Genomic DNA, 21601 nt, shown 5'->3' with positions numbered 1-21601 from the left:
GTATGTAGTACTCATATATTGTTTTTCTTTTTTGAAAGGCTATGTATGAAGGATTATTTAGGCATCAGTGTATACAAACTAAATAATATACTAATCTCAATGGATTCCATTTGTTTTATAAATAGCTTTTGTCTGAGGAAGGCTGGAAAAGCTTTTTTCTTCTATTCTGGCTTCTGGGGAACATGTTTTATTACAGAACACTTGAGAAGATTAGCTGCCCACAGTAGTCATAAATTTACATTCAAATAGTGAAGAGATGAAGAACTGATCAGTACAGGACCTATCTGGTGAACAATACTTGTTTATTCTGCAATTCAGTTTGAAAATTACTTATACAGAGAAACTTTTAACTCTTTGGGGGAAAAAAAAAGTTAATAAATTTACCAGATCTCGTGAAAACTGAAAACTGTTTCTATATGCTGTTTGAACTTTATATGAATTCACACTTTTCTTCTATTGTTGGGTTTTATCTGTTTCAGATTTCTACAAGACTACATTAAATTGTTAACTTTAATGTTTTCTTATCTGCTTAGTCATAACTACCAACTTTTAATTTTTATCAACCTATCTGCATTTTAAATGATTTCCACAGAGGTATTTCCATCTGTAATAAGCACAATACCTCTTGCAGAAATCATTACTATGCTACAAGTAAAGATTGTCTTATGATATTTCTAATAAATTTTCTTTAAAATAGATGAACTTTGGTTTATATTTGTCAGATTGATTGCATTGCTGAATGCAGCCTTATGCTTAGAAATGTTAAATATGTGCATGTGCTAAAGAATCACATTTAGAGCTCGACAGTTATTAATCACCATTCTTTCAGTTTCAAAATTGGACAAGCTCTGTAATACTAAAAGTGCTGCACAGTTCTGAATGTGGAAGTCTAAAGTCTGTTATCAAATTCATGCTGCAGAATATTGTATTTCTGGTACTAAACTACTTCTACCTCTGTACATCCTCTCATATAAGGGATATTCACACCACTTTAGGCACCTAACTTAGGTTCAGTTTAGTGTGCAATCTAAGTTCCTAAATTCCCAGCAAGGTCAATGGAACTACACAGGCTGTTCAAGAGAGCAATTTAGTAAAGATAAATTTCAGTCTTAAAGCTAAATTATGCGAATGCCACTGGTTGTGTATTCCTAAATTTTAAGGACAGCATGCACCATTTTAGTTTATTTCAGAAGTGCTTTTAGGACTTACTTAAAGCCTGTGAAAATCAGGAGGCACACAACCAGGGAACTCTGAATGAGCCTTTCCTATTTAAAAGAACGATAATTAGAGGTACTTTTTACTTACGTCATAGTTATGTGAATGGAATTCAGGACAGATATGGATGAAAATAGGTATTGCATTATCTTACCCACTGGTCTGTGAAGAATTTTATTATTTCAGTCCAGTTTAGTACACTAATTTCTATATGTGAGAAAAACTTTGTCAAATCCTTATTATTTGTTTCAAAAGAAAGCTATATCCAGTGACTGTAGTTAATGAGTCCAAGGCTATAAATATAAAAAATATAAATATATAAATATAAAATGTAGGTTTGCAAGTAATAATATATGGTTGTTTTTTCACTTGTGTAAAAGTAAATATGAATTATTTGGCTAGACATTTCTCATTTGCACTAAATGAATCACTCTGCTGATAATTTGTATCCCTTCCCCCTTTTTCCTTCCAGGAACAATTGCTCCTCTAAGTCACAACACATGTTTTCATGCTTGTCTTTTGTGTGTGACTTTGTATACATCCATGTTGGGCATAGGTTGAATTGGAAGCTTTTGACTATTTGCATAACACCAGCTGTGTTATTGGTGGCATTTAGACATATTTTCCTGAACAGATATCTTGTCTTGATTTTGTGTGACTTTGATGTACAAAACTACACATAAACACAACAAAGACATACTTTAAAATTCAAACCTAGATATAATCCACTCCATTATGTTTTCTTAAATTCTTATGGTCATTTATTTTTCCAAAATATGTAAGAATTTAGGTAGAAATGTTGGAATTTAATTCTATATTATGCCTAATATTAAATTTATACATAACTACTTACTGTGCTAGTAAATATATGTGATCCTGCAATTGCTAACTCACAGTTAGCAGTAGGACTGCAGTAAGATGTTGTACGCTCCAATTGATAGGAGGTAGAGGAGGTTCTTTTTGATATATGTATACCCAGCGTGAGATTAAGAAACAGCAGTTCAAATGTTGGTCCAACCAGTTTATTACAGATCTTAATCCACTACTAACTTTAGCAGGCTGTTTTTGCTGACAATTGTGCTGGTCTGGAGGGCAAGATGTTTTCATTTTATGAATACAGTGTGTTCTGTGCTGGTTGGCCTCTGCTGCAAAATGGTCCCAAATGCACTTCATTTATTAGTAGAGGTCTACTCACAAAATCCAAGGCAAATAATGAAAATGAGGAATCAGACTACTGTGGTGAAATAACGTGGGTTTGGGAGTTTCAAGACTTTTTATTTGTAGTTCACACTTCTCTGAGAAAAAAGGCAGCTTTATTCAAGAACAAGTGAAATATATATATATGTATATATATATATATATATCATCCATTTGAAAATGGTCAATTTTATAGCAAATACACTGAATGGTTTGTAATTTCAGATGTTTGTAATTTATATGCACCAGATATTCTTCTGACAAATTCATTATTTCTACAACATAATCTGCAGAAACTGTATATACATGAAAATTTAAAATATTCAAATCACTGCTTCCTTTCTCTTGGAAAAGTAGAAGGAATATGATCGGTAGTTTTTACATTCCAGATATTGTTCTACACAAAACAGTAATTGACTCCGGTATTTGTTTATTGTATGCAAGAATGAATTATTTTCTTCATATCAGCATTCTTTTAAATGTTGACAATGTATTTAAGAATTTATATATTTAATCTGTTGTTCTTCAATTGTAGCTGGTCACTGTGGTTCTCCAGATCCAATTGTAAATGGTCATATTAGTGGAGATGGCTTCAGTTATCGTGATACTGTAGTCTATCAGTGTAATCCTGGCTTTCGACTTGTTGGTACATCTGTCAGAATTTGTCTACAGGATCACAGATGGTCTGGACAAACTCCTGTTTGTGTCCGTAAGTATCGTTTTCTATTCAATGAAATATTGTTATTGTTTCTAATGTAATTGAACATTCATGGTGGATGGGATGTTTAAAGGTGTTTGAATGAGGTGTTCAGAACGTATCTATTGAACATATTTTCAATGATATGGGTGATTATGATGATCTACTCCTCTTAGTACTTATCAGTATAATTCCAGTCATGGCATTGGATTATATGACATCTGTTAGAAAAATACTAACATTTTTATTCTCTTTAACTCTTTTTTTTTTTCTGAATGCATCTGCTTTTAAAAATTGATAATTAATTATTTTTTTGAATTTTTGAGGCTTTCCTAATCTAGTTCCTTTCTCAATTGCATGGTAAGTTTCCTGACATTCTCTGAAGCATCAGGCATTTAATCAGATCTAATTTCTCTGAACATTATTCTTTTACGTTACAGATCACTAGCTTTTTTTTTTTAATAAACTTACAATTTCTATAGAATTTTGTTATTTTTCATGGGGTATTTACATCAGATATTTCATTTTTAAGATGTCTGTAAATCAGACAGAAATATTTTCATCCACAGAGAGATATAGTCACTAAGATGATCATCTTTTCTGTTTAATCCGTGTTAGTATCTTTTGTTTTTAAGAAAATATACTTCTGATAAGTCACTGGATTTCAAAATGTTCAGTATTTACTTTCTTAGTGGTTAAAATAAAATTTCTACCTATTTACAGCTGTAAGAAATATCTGCCAAATGTTATTGTCCTTTTAATATCCTGCTATATCTTCAAATGATTTACATTCTTCAAAGGAGAAATACCACCAGCTTGTGTTATTACTTCTACTGGATTAATTTTACTGTGCAGTGAATAAAATCCCTTCAAAAGAAAGGAACAATGCTGAGGGACAGTGGGAAGCTGTTCCTTCCTAAACTGATATTGTTGTCACTGTTCTGAGAACTGACTATAGTCTGTAATGACAGCAAACAAACTTCAAGTGATTTTCCCATTTTTATTTATTCTTTACAAATTCTAGTAAAAATGGCTCAGCTCTTTCTGAGGAGAGTGAAAACATGCTGTGTACTAATGCCTAGAAATGGTCTCCCAAATATAATACTGAAAAGGACTTCTGTGTAAGGATTGTGGATCAGGAACTCTGCACCTGAAAATTTATGACATTTTTGTATGATTTTCACAATATAATTTTATATTTATAATTGGCTTTGAAAGGATTTTCATACTTGGAAACAGTAGACACTAATTTTCAAAGAGAGTATTCAAAGTATTCCACCCATGACTATTTTATCGTCTTAGTTTTGTTCCAGATTCCTTCATCTTGCACAGTTTTTTGATGCATAGGTATTTCTTTACCTCAGTATTGGATAATCACATACATGCATAAGGCAGTTCCTTATCTCAGGAGGGAAAAGAAGATTTGTTATTCACCATTAGATGAAATGTCTTGGCTAGTGCTTAGATAAACAATATTAATTTGACTGCACAAAAGCCTAGTGGTGATCTGAAACAGTATCATGCCAAAATTACCTATATTTAAAGACATTAAATATAGCATCTGTCAGGAGTACTGAGCTCTAAAGAGAAACTGACCTATCATGCTCTGTTTTTGTTGAAAAGGGTAGCTAAGTAGAATTCAGTATCAATTTCTTATAAATACTATACCTAAATTTTGTGTAATTAATTTTGTCATAGATTTTGTTCAGGAGATTTCAGAAAGTCTAAGATAATAGCAATTTTTAGTTTAATATGCTGTTATATAAGAAAGATGGTGACTGCGAGGATGGTGACCGTGGAAATTATTTTAGTTATTGATACTTACTAATCTCTTGCTATTTAAAAAATGCAACAGGTAGACTAGAATAAAGTAGATCCTGTATATAGACTCAAATTTTATTCTAATGTTTAAAGGTTCATTTTCAAATGCTGAAAAAACACTAGTGCAGAAAGGGGTTCAGGTGATTAAAGTACATTATTTATGCAATTTAAGGTCTAAATAACTAAACCTGCACACAGGAAGGCATCCTATTTGATTTGCAAAGATCCAATATTGTTGAAAATATTATTATTTCACTCTGTGATAAAGTAAGAGGAAACACTTTTTTTTTTTCACCTATCTCTTCATTACAGAAAAGGAAAAAGAAACCCTGTAATTTATCAGCAATTTACTTGTGAATAGGATCGTTAATTTAGTATGATCATTATCACCAGAGCAATTAAAAACACACAGTTAAAAACACACAGTTAAAAAGCTGTGTATATATATATGTGTGTGTATATGTGTGTATAAAAGTGTGTATATGTATGTGTATTTGACTTTTTTTTTATTTTAAATTGCCAGTGTCTATGTTCTTCTGTATTTTTTTTTTATACTACTTTTATGTCTAGTTATGTGGAAGTGTACAGCTTAACTACTATAAAATGTTTATTTTAAAGTGTCACGTAGGCACATTATCTCACACATATAAGATTTAATGTCAACATGATTTCTCTGTTGCCTTAAGAAAATGTGATTAAAAGGATCGGTATTTCAGCAGAGCAACTCAAGAAATTTGGAACAGGACTGTTCAGAACTTAGCAGTGCTCTGAAGCAGTACATTAAGTTCAGTTTGTTTTCCTCTACTACATCTTGAATTTTAAAGGAAAAAATAATCTATGTCAGTAGGAAATATTGTGATGTTCCAATGTTTTTAAAGGTATAATCTATATCAATACAGTGTCAAAATACATGTGCATGTAATTATTTATATTAACGTTTCACATAAGGTAAAAAAGTAGATTCCACGTCTTAGTGAAAAATTAGCATTTTTCCCCCCAGCAGTTAAGAACTATGAATAAATGCATCCCATTGTTTTTTAAACTTCTTGCATAAATATGAAAAACATATTCAGAAATAAAAACAGCTACAACCTGCAAGAAGTGATTCCATGAAACAGTGCCTTTCAGTTAGTTGAGTTAGTTTCTAGCATGCCTATTTTTCTTTTAACAGCAATCACATGTGGACATCCTGGGAATCCTGCTCATGGAATGACTAATGGCAGTGAGTTTAATTTGAATGATGTTGTAAATTTTACTTGCAACACTGGGTACATACTTCAGGGTGCTTCCCGAGCACAGTGCCGAAGCAGTGGGCAGTGGAGCAGCCCTTTACCAAATTGCCGAGGTAAGAAACTTTCCTGTAATTCTGCTGTTCCCAAAGGACTTATTTCATGTGTGATCCTTTTCTGTGCCTTCAAAACACTGGGATAAGATTTATGACATTATTGTCTTCTTCATTTGAATTTTGCACTCCTATATTGGAAAAAAGATCTAGCCTTGATTTTTTCAGAATTTGAGCTCAGAGTTTTCAGACTGCAATCCCTAGCATTTAGTTTAGAGGCAAATAAAGTGTACTTGATATCACAAAAGTAATATTACATTACTAAATCACAGTCAGCTATCTATCCTGAGTTTAGGTGCTCTGGAAATTTTCATAAATTGTAAATTACTCCTATTAAAACATTGTTATGCAAGTGAATATTCATGCATTAAAACAGTGTTATTTCCGTTATTTCCTAGCAATGTCTAAAAAGATGTTTGTAACTTCTGTACATGAAACCTGGATATTCTTTCTCCTGAGCAAACTGATGAAGAATTCATTCTTATTATTTTGATCTTTAGTGCACTCTGTATAAAATTGAAGTTTTTGAGAGATGAGAATGAAGCAAGAATTTGTGTGATAAAAATAACAACAAAAACAGTATGTAAAATATACATACTAGAGAAAATGAAAATGAGCCATTTTAATAACACTGTAACTGAAAAAAATCCCAAGCTCTCATACTTAATCGTGTATTTATTATTTAACTATTCAGACATCAGTAGCATAATTAGAATTAAAAGGAAAACTGTGCTATTAAATTATCCTTTCTTACTCTTTCTGTTTATGGCCACTGTTTTTATGTTTTACTCAGTTGTAGAACATGAGGTTAATGTCAGACTTATATCAAGGTCTTGATCAGACCAGTGACATCTGCTTGTTGCTCTGCTATTTTGAGATGGTATGCTCCCAAAACAGTTTGTACTATAGAAAATGCTTTCTCAGTGCTGAATCCAGCAAGTTGATTATAATATTAAATAATACTACGAAACGTTTTCTTTGGAATCATTAAGGCAGAAAAACACCTTCTCCCTACAAAATATGCAATGAGGTGAAAGGCAGAAAATGCAGTGAAACATGTAAGATATACTGAAAAATCTCAAAAGCCTGGAGAAAAAGTTCTGAGATATCAGATACAGTTTATTGTTCTTTTTGTGAACTCTCCAGAAGGAAATAAATTTTAATAAGCCTAATTTTGAAATGTCATGCCTAGTCATATTAACTTCATAAAGATGGAGCTGTCCACTGGAACACCACTCATTGGCACCTCACTTTGTTATCATCAGTGTTATCATCAATTATCATTAGTGCATTCTAGGAAATTCCTAAATTGCTTATGCCTATGACTTCCTCATAGTGCCAGAAATGCACTTACGTTCATAGTAGAGGTGGACACTATCTGCTTCTTTGTCACAGTTGTTTTTTGCAACTTGGCTTTAACATGCTAAAGGAAATTGCAGTCATTAAAGTTGTGTGAAAGTAACACTGGGACTAAAAATGATGTAAGTTCAGTTCAGATACTGTTAGCTTTATTATCTCCACCTGTTGGCTTATTAAAAATCGTATTTTCTTACAGTGGTTGTTCCTAAGAATAATAATTATCTTTGGTCGTTAGCTCATCACATTTGAGAGATAACTTCTGCAATTTCAAGCTCAGTCTACGTGGAATTAGAACTTTCATTCTCATTAAAACAATGAAAAAATGGCAATTCCCTTAGTTACTACCTTAAGATTTTATTCAAGTGACTTAACTAGCAGAGCAATTTCATAATGGAAAAGAAGAAATAGGAACCAGTAAGCTGTTTCTATTTAGACTTTTGTGCTTCTTTTTTCCTTCTGTACTATTTTGTGTCACTAGACTTTGATGAAAGCAGGCCTTTATCTTATCTGTAAGGTATTTTGGTTTCTTTTGAAAATGCATACTTTTTCACATATCTTGCAGATTCAGTTCTGATCTGCTCTGTTTGACTGTCAGAGGCAGAGACTGCATGGTTTTGCTTAAGATAAATCCCAGTTACAAACAAAGTTACTTAGATACTGTCCTAGTTTCAGCTGGGACAGAGTTGATTTTCTTCAGAATGTGTGATATGAGACTGTGTTTTGGCTTTAGGAGAAAGACAATGTTGATAACACTCTGATGTTTTAGTTGTTGCTGAGCAGTACTACACATAGCCAAGGAGATTTCAGCTCTTCAGTTTTTCATACTGTCCTCCTAGTAGTGGGGACTGGAAGCATGCCCAGAGCTGGGAAGGGACAGAGCCAGGACAACTGATCTAAACTGGCCAAAGGCATTATTCCACACCATATGACCATTGTGTAAAAAAACATGAAACAGACAGGAGTTTGCCTGGGGGGCTGCTGCTGCTCAGGGACTGGCGGGGTCCAGTGGGTGGTGAGAAATTGCTTTGTGCATCACTTTTTTTGTAAAGATATACATATATATATATATAAAATTTCATATATATTTATATACATTTATATAGATATATATCTTTATATATATATATCTTGTTTTGTAAAGATATATGCCATCTATATATAGTAAATATACTATATTTGCTATGTACTAATATATAATAATTATCATTGCTATAATTTCTTTCTTTCTTTTCTGACACAATAAGTAGTTTTATCTAACTCTTTGAGGTTTTTTTTTTTTTCCAATTATGTTCCCCATCTCACTGTGAATGGGGGGAATTTGCAAAAGGCTGTGTGATGTTCCAGGTTAAACTACAACTTATATTTACATATAAATTGAACTATTTACTTGAATCGAACTGTTTACATTTATTAAAATAATAAAAAATAAAGTAAAAGAGAAAAAAAGAATTTTATGAAAAATGATGTGAAGTCAAAGATTTCAAAAGTAAAGCTATAAAAATGAAGAAATTTGAGCCTTACAGTTGCTCCAATGTCATTATGATTTTATCTCCTTCCCATGTCATTTCTCATGCTTTCATTTTCCTTATTTTTTAATTTACCACATGATTTTAGGACCTCTAATCAAGAAGATTGAAATGTAGTTGAAATCAGCACCATGAATATTTATATACCAATATCTGCATTCATTGGAGTTATCTCAAAGAAATGGAAAGAGTACAGAGCAGAGCAGTTTGGTTTAAACATCTGTATCAGCAGAGGTTCTCTCAGAGGTCCTCTCTTCTTTGCATGCATCTCCCTTGTCTAATTCTACTTGTGTATCTGGGCAAAGTTTCTGTCTAGGAACTATTAGCATAAGTATATTTATATAATCTCACTTAGAGCAAAATTTGATATACCATTTATGAAATCATAAGGTTTTGTGAAATAAAACATATTGAAATGGTAATTTTAAGTGCATAATTAAAAAAAAAAAAAAACAAATCAATGTTTTGCTAACTGAAGGACTTATATAACATTTCATGTCAATTAATTGATTTAAATTTACCTGAAGTAGTAGCTCTTCTTATGGCTTCTACATATCCCTCTAAAATTGCTTTTAACTAACAAGTAAAAAAATTGTTTGGTGTGTTCAGTATTAAAGATGAACTACAAATCTATGCACAAAGGAAGTAAATCTTCCTTCTCCTTGAATATACTGCTGGGAAGGGATTGATATTCTGGGCCAACCCAACTGTATCATTTAATTCAACAGAGATTTTACATATGACCTTTCTTTCAAATCTCGATTGAATTTATTTGAGCCAACAGTGAACTTGGCTTCTCTTCTCTGAGACTCTACATGCAGTTACTACAAAATATTGAATACTACTTGAGGCTATTGGAGATGATTATTTTATTTTACTTCATTTTAGATTGCAACAGAGCCAATGTCTGGTAAAACTGTTATTTTTAGCAAATAAATGCAGAAAATTCTCAGGTGCTCTTTTGCAAGTATATATTGCTGCTTGTGAGTAAAAGATTAACTCGCAAGCAACAGGCAGAAAATCTATTAAAGAAATTATTTTGATTTCTTTTTTTTAGCCTGACAAAAAAAAAAAAATAATAATAAATTACACATCAAAGATTATATATCCTGAAACAAATATGTTCAGCATTGACTTTTTTCCATGAGAAGTTTGTACTGCTTTCCATTTTCTCTATGAACAAAAAGCCAGTCTCTGCATTTTTATGTTTCATAATAACTCTTAACCACTGAAATGAGAATAGAATCAGATGGCCCTGTCAGGCCTCTGCACTCCTGATTGTACTGTAAGTCATTTTTCCATATATTATTCTTGAAGTAAGAACTGTTCTATTAAATGCCACTCTTCATCAAATCTGGAATGCAAGGACTTGCAAGAAGGAGCTTATGTTACTCTGATATTTTTGCTTTGACATTTCAGGAAACATTTATATGGATATTTTTTGCTATTATTATCTCCAGAATATTTTATGTTCTTAGAAATGAGATTCAAGAACTTTTCTCCCATTAAAAATGTATTTCTTGAAAACAGAAAACTTTTAACAGATTTGGCAATGTTACAGCGGTTTGAGCTCACATTTTTTAATGATTATATCAGCAACTCCAGACTATTTGTTAGTAATAAAGGATTTAGATCTCTCTTTATTCATATGTTCTACTTCTGTACTGAATTCCTAATTTGATTTTTTTTTCCTGGTTTTTTTTTTTTTTTTCTAATAATAATCTCATTAACAATAGGTTTTTGAAGAGTTTAGTCAGACATTTTATCTTAGCAAAAATTGGGTATGTGCAAAGAACTGTCAATTTCATCATGTTTTCCTTAGTTGGCAAAATCTTTTGAATCAGTGATGACGTGTTCCTCTCTTTTACTGACAAGGCAAATTAACTTTCTGATGACAACTGATAGAAGGGTGGAAGAGATTGAAACTATTGACCGATTCTTCTTATCTAAAGATAAAGCAACTCTGAATTTGATAAGTTTTTCATCTATGATGATGTCAAGAATTCATATAAACTGAGAAGATGTTGTCTCTTGTCCTGTGTTATTTTTCTAAAGCCAGAGGCTGTTGTTGAGACTTTGGATATTAAGTATGCCTAATCTGTTCATGTCCATACCATATTGATAATCTTCAGAGAAATATTACTTACTACCAATTAGAGCTTGTTTAAATTTCTAAATAAAGACTTGAGGTGCAATGGAAGATGCCATAAATGTGGGATGACACTGTTCCCCACAGCATTTTTATGGAGAAGCTGGCTGCCCATTGTTTCGATGGGTGTACTCTCCACTGGGTGAAACACTGCTGGGCCCAAATAGTTCTGGTCAATGGAGTTAAATCCAGTTGGCGGCCAGTCACAAGCGGTATCCCCCAGGGCTCGGTACTGGGGCTGCTTCTATTTAAGATCTTTATTAACAATCTTGATGGGGGGATTGAGTGCACCTTCAGTAAGTTTGCAGATGACACCAAGTTGGGAGGGAGTATTGATCTTCCTGAGGGGAGAAAGGTGCTACAGAGGGACCTGAATAGACTGGGTCGATGGGCCCAGATCAACTGTATGAGTTTCAGTAGGGCCAAGTCTTGGGTCCTGCATTTTGGTCACAACAGCCCCAGACAATCTCAGGAGTGGCTGGAAAGCTGCTTGATGGAAAGGGACCTTGGTGTACTGATGGGCAGTTGGCTGAATATGAGCCAGCAGTGTGCCCAGGTGGCCAAGAAGACCAATTGGATCCTGGCTTGTGTCAGGAATGGTGTGGTGAGCAGGTCTAGGAAAGTAATCCTGCCTCTGTACTCGGCATTGGTGAGACATCACCTCTAGTACTGTTTTGGGCACCTCTGTACAGAAAGGACATGGAGGTGCTGGAGCAGATCCAAAGAAGGGCAATAGGGCTTGTGAAGGGCTTGGGAATATGCCCTATGAGGAGAGACAGAAGGAACTGGGGCTGTTTAGTCTGGGGAAGAGGAGGCTGAGGAGAGGAGATCTTATTGCTCTCTTCCAGTACCTGACCTTTCAGCGGGAGCGGGAGCTTACGGCGGGAGCAGGGTTGGTCTCTTCTCACTGGTGACAGGTGAGAGGACAAGGGGAAATGGCCTGAAGTTGCACCAGGAAAAGTTGAGGTTGGATGTCAGGAAACACTTCTTTACAGAAAGGGTTGTTAAGCACTGGAATAGGCTCCCCAGGGAGGTGGCTGAGTCACCATCACTGCATGTATTTAAAAACCATTTGGATGTGATGCTCAGGGACATGATTTAGTGGAGGGTTGTTAGAGTTAGGGTAGGAAGGTTAGGTTGTGGTTGGACTTGATGATCTTTAAGTTCTTTTCCAACCTGAGTGATTCTATGATTCTATGATAAAGCATCTGAGCTATTTTCCTGAAGGTAGCAGAGACTGCACAGTACTTAAAATGACTCATCTCTGGAGTATTACCTGCCTAGAGATCTGGCAAAGATCTCAAAAAGTAGTAACAGAAACATCTTTAAGGTACAACCGAAGAGTTCCTCTCACATGTAGAAAACAATGCTCTGATTATAAAACAAAAACAAAAATAAACCCAAAAACTAAAGAGAAAGATTTTAAGACATTCTTCCCGAGTTAGTACTACCATGACAGAAATTACTGAATTGGTTCTACTTGCACGTATATGCCCACAAATAAATGAACATACAGAAACATATATAAAAAGATGAGCTTTACTATGTATCCAATAGAAAAAAAAAGCATGCTTTTTGAATTAAACTAGTGATCAAAAAAAAGTATTATTTTGTAACATTAAACCAACTCTGTACAAAGCCAAGAATATTAACTGCAAATTCTTTTTTTTTTTTCTTTAATGTACTTCTTACACCAGTTTTATATTAGTATCAAGTGAATTAGTTATCTAGTTATCACAGCAGTTAGGCAGAAATTTTCCCTTAGGAAATATAGTATTTTATTCATTATTATTGTTATTTTTTTGTAACAGTGAGAGAACATTTTATAGAATCATAAAATAGTTTGGGTTGGAAGGGACCTCTAATATCATCTAGTTCCACCCCACTGCTATAGGGAGGGACACCTCCCTCTGGACCAGGATGCTCAAAGTCCCATCCAGCCTGGCCTTGAATGCTTCAGAGAGAGTGGACATTTGCAATGGAAAATTCATATCAATGGCAAAATATTTTGGAATGCAATTAAAATGAACTGTGTTTTAGCCTTTGTCGCACAAGGTAATATGAACTATTTTCTTCTTCCAGTCTTTATCTGCAGATTAATAATGTTAACTTGCACTATTACCCACCTTGTTTATACTAAAGTACTACATTTCTCTGATCTGGGATCATCCAAGATACAATGCCAGGACATACGATTTCTTATAGATCTTAATAGTATATGCAAAAATGTTATTCACAAAGTACTTTGCTTCCTAAATAAATGTTTTAGATTTATGGTTAATGTGACCAGACTCAGTATAAAAACTTTACTCTCTGGCTGGCTCCCACTAAAAAAAAAAAAAAAAGTAGCAATAAAAAATGACTTCTATGTTTCTGAGACTTCAAAGAGAAGTTGAGATTGCTGCTTTTTTAAAAAAAATTCTCTTACCTTTGTTGAGCAGTTGCCATTTTTATGTGTTGTTGACTCTGCTCTGAACATAACTAAAATTCCATAGGCTGGAAATACTGTAATGGTGCTCACGTTTCCAAAGATAGCAGTTCTTAGAATTTGTCATTAATACAAAGTGAATTCTCTACTTTTATTCATGCTGAGTCGCATTGCTTATACGTGTTCTAGATACCAACATTAATGCAGTACTTTTCAAATAGAGAAAAGTTATAAAAGGAGCTTAACATTGTTTCTGTCAGTGAAAAAAAAAAAAATAGAATAAGAAATGAAATACTGAATGATGTACTTTTTTTATGATCATTCAACTTTTTAACAGAAAACTGCCTAGGGGACTCTGGCATGGTCTTTTCACTTTGTCCTCAAGGGTTTGAATCTTTTCAGTGTGAGGTTTTGAAGTCATCAGGGCAGACTTAAAGCATTCTCCTACTTTTCTCAACAGACTAAATTGAGAGTGCCAGAATTCATTTCCCGTGTAACCCTTGACAGCTGTCATTGAGAGAAAGCAATCTCCTTCTACTCTCACTATGATTTAGAACTAGGTCCCCAGGGTGAAAGGCAATCAGGGAAACTACTGCGTTAGCTCTGTATGCCAGCCAACTCAAATTCTTTTCTAAAGTACTCCTTACTGGAGCTCTTGTTAGCCACATCACGCTAATGTATACATTTTTTTTAAATCTATAGATGATATCAAATGACATCAACTTTTTTTTTTTTTAATATATTTTCCTTTTTAGCTCGAGGTATAGTATTCTTTTCATAATCATTTGATAGAAGACTTCATGTATGATGCAGTTTTTTTGTTGCACAGAGCACGTATTTAAATTCTGCATACAGTGATTATTCTGCATTTTATGACTAAATTAGCTAAATAGCCATTACTGGTACAAGAATGAAACCAGTAATGCACAGACAAATTGATTCTTTGGGACTGTAATATAATCCCTAAACTTCGTATATTTCAAATCTGCATGAATTTTTTTCTTTTTTTGGGGGGGGAGGGGGGAGGAGGGGGAAGAGGGGTTGTTTTGGTTTGGTTTGCTTTTCCCCTGTTGTGTTTCAAACATAATTTGGTTAGAATTGCTTCTGTGTAGATTTGGGCCAACATATGTTCATGAGACAATGGTCTATTTTATTAATTTCTGTTAATGGCTTCACAGAAGCTGACTTGTCAGGCATACTCATTAAACCAAAGCTTCAGTTTTAAGAAGTTAAAGGGACAGCTCTAATGAATATATGTTAAAAACTGTATCTTGGGAGAGACTTCAGTAATCTGTAGGATGGGAAAAAAAATTGAAACAAATTTATATTCCTCTATGAATATGGAAGGTCTTCAATAAAGTGAGAATTTTTCAATACTTTTTGGTTTTTTGTTCTATTTGAGTATAACTTTCTGATATTGCTATTCAAAGAATTTGATTAAATAGTTTCAGCATTCTATCTCAACTGAAACAGTGTATATTTGAGTGTAATACAAATGACATTCGCTAAATTGCACTGGGAAAAATAATTTTGTACTTTATTACGAAGGCAGCTCTGAAAGTAATGCCTCCTATTTTGTTGTGTTGGCCCATGACAGCACAATAGTGTTATGACAGTAGAGGTTGAAGTTTTCCAGCTATATTGCATAGGTTTTGTTGCCACGTGACAGATGGCAGCAGAGGGGCAGTCTGACAAAATGGTATCTGACATGGAAATCTGTATGAAGCAAGGGTGTGCCGTTGAATTCCTCCATGCAGAAGAAATGGCACCAATTGACATTCATCAACACTTGCTGAATGCTTATAGAGACCAAGCAGTGGATGTGAGCACAGTGAGGTGGTGGGTGGTGCATTTCAGCAGTGGCAACAGTAACGTGAAAGACAAGTCATGACAGACAGCCATGCAGATTTTTACAAATGCAGCATGAAGGCTCCTGTTCGTTGACAAAAATGCACAAGGAGAGGTGGGGACTCTATTGAAAAAATACTATTTTGTAACTGAGAATTTATCTAATAGTTATTGTTGCGGTTTCCATGGAAATAAATAGAAAGCTACCTATACTAGCTTATTTTTGGAATAATTTAAGTAGAAATTCTAAAGTTATATGTTATTGCTTATTTTACAAGAAGTAAAAGAATTATTTTATTCATGAAATATTTCGTAACAGTGTTCTAGTTGAAGAAATAGTACTTCAGTATAGCCTGGAGGTCTCACAATTCCCAGATGTGACCGATTAAGCCCTGACAGCTTGCCTGCATTTATTCTTTTCTCTGTAAGGTCTTTTTTTCTTAAAGGTTTGTGCCTGTAGATGCCTACTATCCTCCTGGTTCCAGCAAAAATGAGTCCCAGTGCATCTGCTGCATTTCTGGCCCTCGTTTAAAACTTAATACAAAATATTATTTTGCTTTTCTTCCCAATGCACCTTATCTGGGAGGCGCTTTGTGAATATAGCAAATTTATCATCAAATGCAGTGTTCTTCATGGTAAAGCAGTTGCAGTGAAATCATAAACAACATGACTATAGTCTCTGTTTCAAAGCTGTTCTTTCACCTATTGTAAGTATTTTAATCTAATATTAAAATAAGAGTCAAAATTCTTTTAAGCAGCAAAGACCTGTAAATAGAATTGTGAATTTTTTATCATGTAAAGATGAAAAGAAAAAAAAAAAAAGAAAAAGAAAAGCTTTTTAATGATATTGTATTCTCTTACCTGAACAAAATTGAAAAAAAAAAAAAAAAAAAAAAAAAAAGAAGTCATTCTGAGGGAAAGAAAAGGGTGGAAATATTTACTTTTTTTCCAAGCACATGATAAAGCATATTCGATGAAGGGCAGTCATTTCAGAGCTACTATGCTTTCCTGAGGCTTTTCAGTGCTTAAGGAAGTTCTAAAAAGTATTGCATGTAATTCTGGAAATGATATAACTCTTACATTAATATTCCATTTTCTTTCTCAAGATTTTCTCAAATTTTCCTTTTGACAGTGGTTAGTAACAATGGGATAAAAAGAAACAATATGAAATAATGAAATCTGTTTCCTATGTAACCTAAAAAGAATACCTTATCTTGACTTACTTAAACTTAGAGATCTTTAGAAACATGAAATTTTGGAGTTCTTCAGAGCAAGTGGAAAAGATCCTACAGCCAAGTCTTGCAGCTTCACGAGACAAATGAGATTTTAGGACTTTAGGACTTTGGTTTTTTTGGTCTGTTTTAAAGGACAGAAAAAAACATCAGGAGGTTAAGAATATTTGCTTCTTTCAATAACTTCTAGTGTAAATAATATTTATTTTGTCTGTTCATAAAACCATAGAATGGTTAGAAAGATATATTTTTTTACATTTATAAGGTTATAATAATAAATAAATGTGAGTAGTAAAAAACATAAGTAGAAAATAAAGGTTGTAATGTAAGCTAAATGCAGCTCGTTTGGTGAAAGTTTTCAGTGGATTTGGCACAAATCAAAACTCAAATGATTTTACTTCAGAAATGCTGTAGCTTTACATAGCTTTACTATACTTCAACAAAAGGTCTTTTACATGTGAACCATGTCTCTTCATCAGTCTAGATAATGTTGTACTAAGTTGCTTTATGTACATCATCATGATACCTAATTTTTATTTTCTTTTTTAACTGTTAAGCAATGTACTGATTTCATTTTTGTTTGGTTTTCTTCACATAAAAATGATGATGAACACTGCTTGTCTTACAGTGGTGAACTGTTCTGATCCTGGCTTTGTTGAAAATGCTATTCGTCATGGCCAACAGAATTATCCTCAAAGTTTCAAATATGGGACAAGTGTGGCATACCATTGCAAGAAGGGCTTTTATCTGTTGGGCTCATCTGCATTGACCTGTAAATCTAATGGTTTGTGGGATAGATCACTGCCAAAGTGTTTGTGTAAGTATTCATTCAGTCTAACAGTTGTCATTCAGATTTAACATTTGGAATAGTTCATGAATTTTAGTCATGATGCGAAAAAGAAAATTGTAATTGTGCTGAGGAACATACTGCAAATTCTACAGTTCAGTAAAAAACAAACAAACAAAAAAGAACGTTAAGGTGAGATGGCATATAAATTTAATTATACATTTTAGAGGGAACTGTGAAACGTTTTTTTTTCAAGTGTCAGATAATAGAGATTGGTTTTCCCGCTTGGTGCCTGAAAACAAGTAGAGAAATCTAAAATTTCACAGTTTGCCACATGAATGCTTGTGCCAGCTCAAAGAAAGCAGCAGAAACATGGAGCTGCGAAAGAACCATGCCTTTTAGCAGAAATCCGTCGTGCAGTGAGTTTGACCTTGTCATTTGAGCCAATATAACGTAAATAATATGCAAATAATTTTAATGGACATCAGGAACAATCCTTTTTTGTTGTTGTTTTTTTTAATAAATATCTTTAATCCAGAGATCCAATAACTGATATAGCTCCTCAAGTTCAGTTGCTTTTGCTTAAGTGTTTCCTGTTTAGGATGAATGACTGGAGTGACTGTTTACTAGAGTTAGGAAAAAATATTTATTTCTTCGCTTTCCTTTCTGCACTGGGTGACTTAAATTTTACACAAAATGCATTCAGGATTTTATTTCTGCCTCATATTTAGTTTATGAGTGTTTCCTCATGTAACAGATCTGAACTTCTAGTTTTCAAATTATTCTATATCCAAACTATATACCAATATAGGTGTTTTGTTTTTTTTTTTTTTCTAAAATAAAAATCACACATTAACTTAAGGTGATTCATAAATTACCTGAATGATCAGTAATAATTTTTTTTCTTGCTTAGTGCAATACATTTTAAAATAATTCCACATTTCTGTTTACGCATTTATTTCTCTATACTGTGCACATTGTCTCTAGTTATTTTGTAGGCATGATAAAGCTAATCATTATTTTATCTATAGTAAAGAAACAAACTGCAACAATAACCATCTTCTGTTTTTTGTTTTTTTTTTCCCATCCTTGACAGATAAAATGTGTATAAATTTAGAAATAAAGTTTCTAAATTAAAATTCTGAATGGAAAAAATGAAGAAAGAATGCTGTGCATAACAAGATGGGAAGCTAGATAACTTAGTTTTACATGTAGTTTTTATGTTGACAAGTACGTTATCTTTAGTTACAGTGAAACTTGAGAAGGAACAGAGTTCCAGAAATAAGTCTATTTTGTGAACCAGTTTTGTACATAAAGGTTGTAATAGGTTTCTCCTGCGTCATAAAAACATCTTAAATATTGTGCCCTTTCCTTCACTAGACATTTCTTGTGGACATCCTGGGGTACCTGCCAATGCAGTTCTTTCTGGAGACAAATTTACATATGGCTCCATAATTCACTATTCTTGCACAGCGGGTCGAAGGCTCATAGGAAATTCTACGAGGGAGTGCCAAGAAGATAGCCACTGGAGTGGGACTCTCCCTCACTGTTCAGGTAGGTGTAGCCACTGTCACCCGTATGTCACCTTGGAATTACATGAATGATAGTATTCTCAAGCAGTTTTTAACTGTAGGCAGATACTTACTTTGATTCTTTTCCAGATATATTTTGGTTTCACAAAAAGCCTCTCAGCTGAATTATGATAGTTTATTGAGATATTTGATAACATTTGTTCTCATTTTCTCTGTCATTACTTTGGTACATTTTTCTTTAGTTAGATGATACTGTTGGATATTGCAGTATGCCACAGATGCCACAAAACACTGTTTAAAACTGTTAAGAGTTCTGACTTACATGTATGCATTTAGTTCCTGTTAAGTAAACAAAGATTGTCACATGTAAAAATATTTATAAAACATCACAGCAAAGATACTAGTTGAAAAGCTTCTTACCATATGAATTGCTTTTCACAAGCATAAATATTATTTATTAGTAGCAATAATGCAATATGCAAATATAAAAAAAAACTGCAATGTTCATGCGCTGTCAAGAAGCATAAGAACAGTGTATTCTCCCCCATTCTCCCAAATTTAGAAGGAGCCATAGAAAATTACTTAGTTTTGTGGAAGTGGAGTAATTATTAATGATGTTCTCAGTGTATTTATTTAAAAAAGATAACCTGTGAAGTTGAGGAAGAAAATTTTATGAGAAAGTTCTTCATTATAGAATCTTATATTTTCCCCTAAGCCTTGGACATGCTCACTGTTGAACTGATATGATTCAATTTGGATTTGATTTACTTATTAATTCAAAAGATGTAAGATATTTAAATTCTGTACTCTAAATAAGTGTTCATTGACAATTCTCCATTTATAAACTAGTTTTCTAAGGAACAGGATTTGAAGCACTGTGGGAAGGAAATAAATTTAAATCAATCATGTTTCCTTTCTGTTCTCTGCTGCTTAAAAAGGAAAGTTTAATTAGAGTCTTCTCACAGCTGTGGTACTCACTGCTGTCATGGTCTAGACCTGAAAAGATTCTCTGCAGGACAATCATATGGATCATTTCCACACAGAATTGGCCTTTTCTTGCTTATCTTAAGCTCAGGTTTATGTCCATCACCTTTTTGTTCAGTAAAGGTTGCCAGATCTGAGATTGCATCAAGACTTTAACATTTTAAATGTCAGAGCCCTCAAGTGCTGTTATCTAATATTTCCAACCACAAGGGAAATTCTGATTTTGGTGGAAAGAAATTGAAACTCTTTGGATAATAGTCCTCAGTGTGATAATATTTTTAGGACTTCTATCTATATTATAAAAATATAATTTTTTTAAACCATAAAAAATTCTCTTCAGAGGTGAAAATGTATTTAGTGCAACTAAAACAGTGTTATTGATGCAGTATTTAATTATCTAATTTTGAATTTGGTCTAAAACCATCCAGTGAGCAAGGCAATTCTGTAGGAAAAGGAGAGAACAATTTATATTAATTAGAAAATGATAATTTTTGAAAAGTTTCTTGCTCCTCTAAAGCATTTTAAATTGTGTTAGTAACTGCACTTTTTTTGGTAGGTACTCAGGAGCTGACTCCATTAAAAAAAAAAAAAAAGAAAAAAAAAAATTATATTTGTAATATCAAAGAATGACTGAGCCCTGGACAAATGAGACAACTAATAGGGTTTATGTTAAAAGAGTAGGAAAAACAGCCTTAATATAATGCTTTAAACTTTATTTGCTTGGAGGGTTTTCTTGTTGTTGTTTTTTAATATATTAATATATGTCTGAAAGCATGATTGTATAAATATGATCTCAGGGTTTGTTCATGGCTACGTCCTGTATCTGAGAAGCATGTGTATGGTGAAAAAAATATATAAGAAGACAGAGTTCAACCTATGGAATTGTGTTGGAGTATTTTGGATAATACAAAAGCTTTGAATAGAAATTCATTCTAGAGGTATAACTCTCAAATAAAATAATGAATACTGATGAAAAAAAAATATAACAAAATTTATAACAAATTGTTGATATTGAGACCATACCTCCTTGACAACCTTGTACTGTACACTTATGTATCAGCCACATCCTATGATAAGGCAATTGACTGGTTAATCAGACCTATGAGATAGAAATAATCCAGCTAGAAGGATTATTCACAAGACAGAATCCATACTGCGACTACAGTTACCTATAATATCTGTACCAATAATTCTGCTGTGTTGTATTGTTATAGGAAATAATCCCGGCTACTGTGATGACCCAGGAATACCAGCCCATGGGTCTAGACTAGGAGATGAGTTCAAAATAAAAAGTTTGCTTCGTTTCTCCTGTGAAATGGGTTATCAGCTGAGAGGATCTTCAGAACGAACATGCCTGCTTAATGGATCTTGGTCAGGTATACAGCCTGTGTGTGAAGGTAAGTATTCATGATGCCATTGCTGTTTCTGGCACCACAGAATATGTTACAAATTGAATTGTATTATTTAATCAAAAAGGAAATATA

The 21601-nt window shown here is 33.3% G+C and overlaps 1 protein-coding gene across 1 annotated transcript in view; it reads left to right on the top strand.

The window, feature by feature from the left end:
- Nucleotides 1–21601, top strand: part of CSMD1 (CUB and Sushi multiple domains 1) — a 990707-nt gene that overhangs the window by 935643 nt on the left and 33463 nt on the right. The window contains exons 53-57 of the mRNA XM_042877582.1: nucleotides 2948–3121; nucleotides 6102–6275; nucleotides 17443–17631; nucleotides 18982–19155; nucleotides 21332–21514. Coding sequence (XP_042733516.1) covers nucleotides 2948–3121; nucleotides 6102–6275; nucleotides 17443–17631; nucleotides 18982–19155; nucleotides 21332–21514 — 894 coding nt within the window. The remainder of the gene's footprint in view (nucleotides 1–2947; nucleotides 3122–6101; nucleotides 6276–17442; nucleotides 17632–18981; nucleotides 19156–21331; nucleotides 21515–21601) is intronic.

Source organism: Lagopus leucura, unplaced genomic scaffold (assembly GCF_019238085.1).
Source record: "Lagopus leucura isolate 7727_CA_CO unplaced genomic scaffold, USGS_WTPT01 Super-Scaffold_73, whole genome shotgun sequence".
Taxonomy (NCBI): Eukaryota; Metazoa; Chordata; class Aves; order Galliformes; family Phasianidae; genus Lagopus; species Lagopus leucura.
Note: the sequence above shows the minus strand (reverse complement) of the source record. Positions and strands in the feature narration are given on the sequence as shown.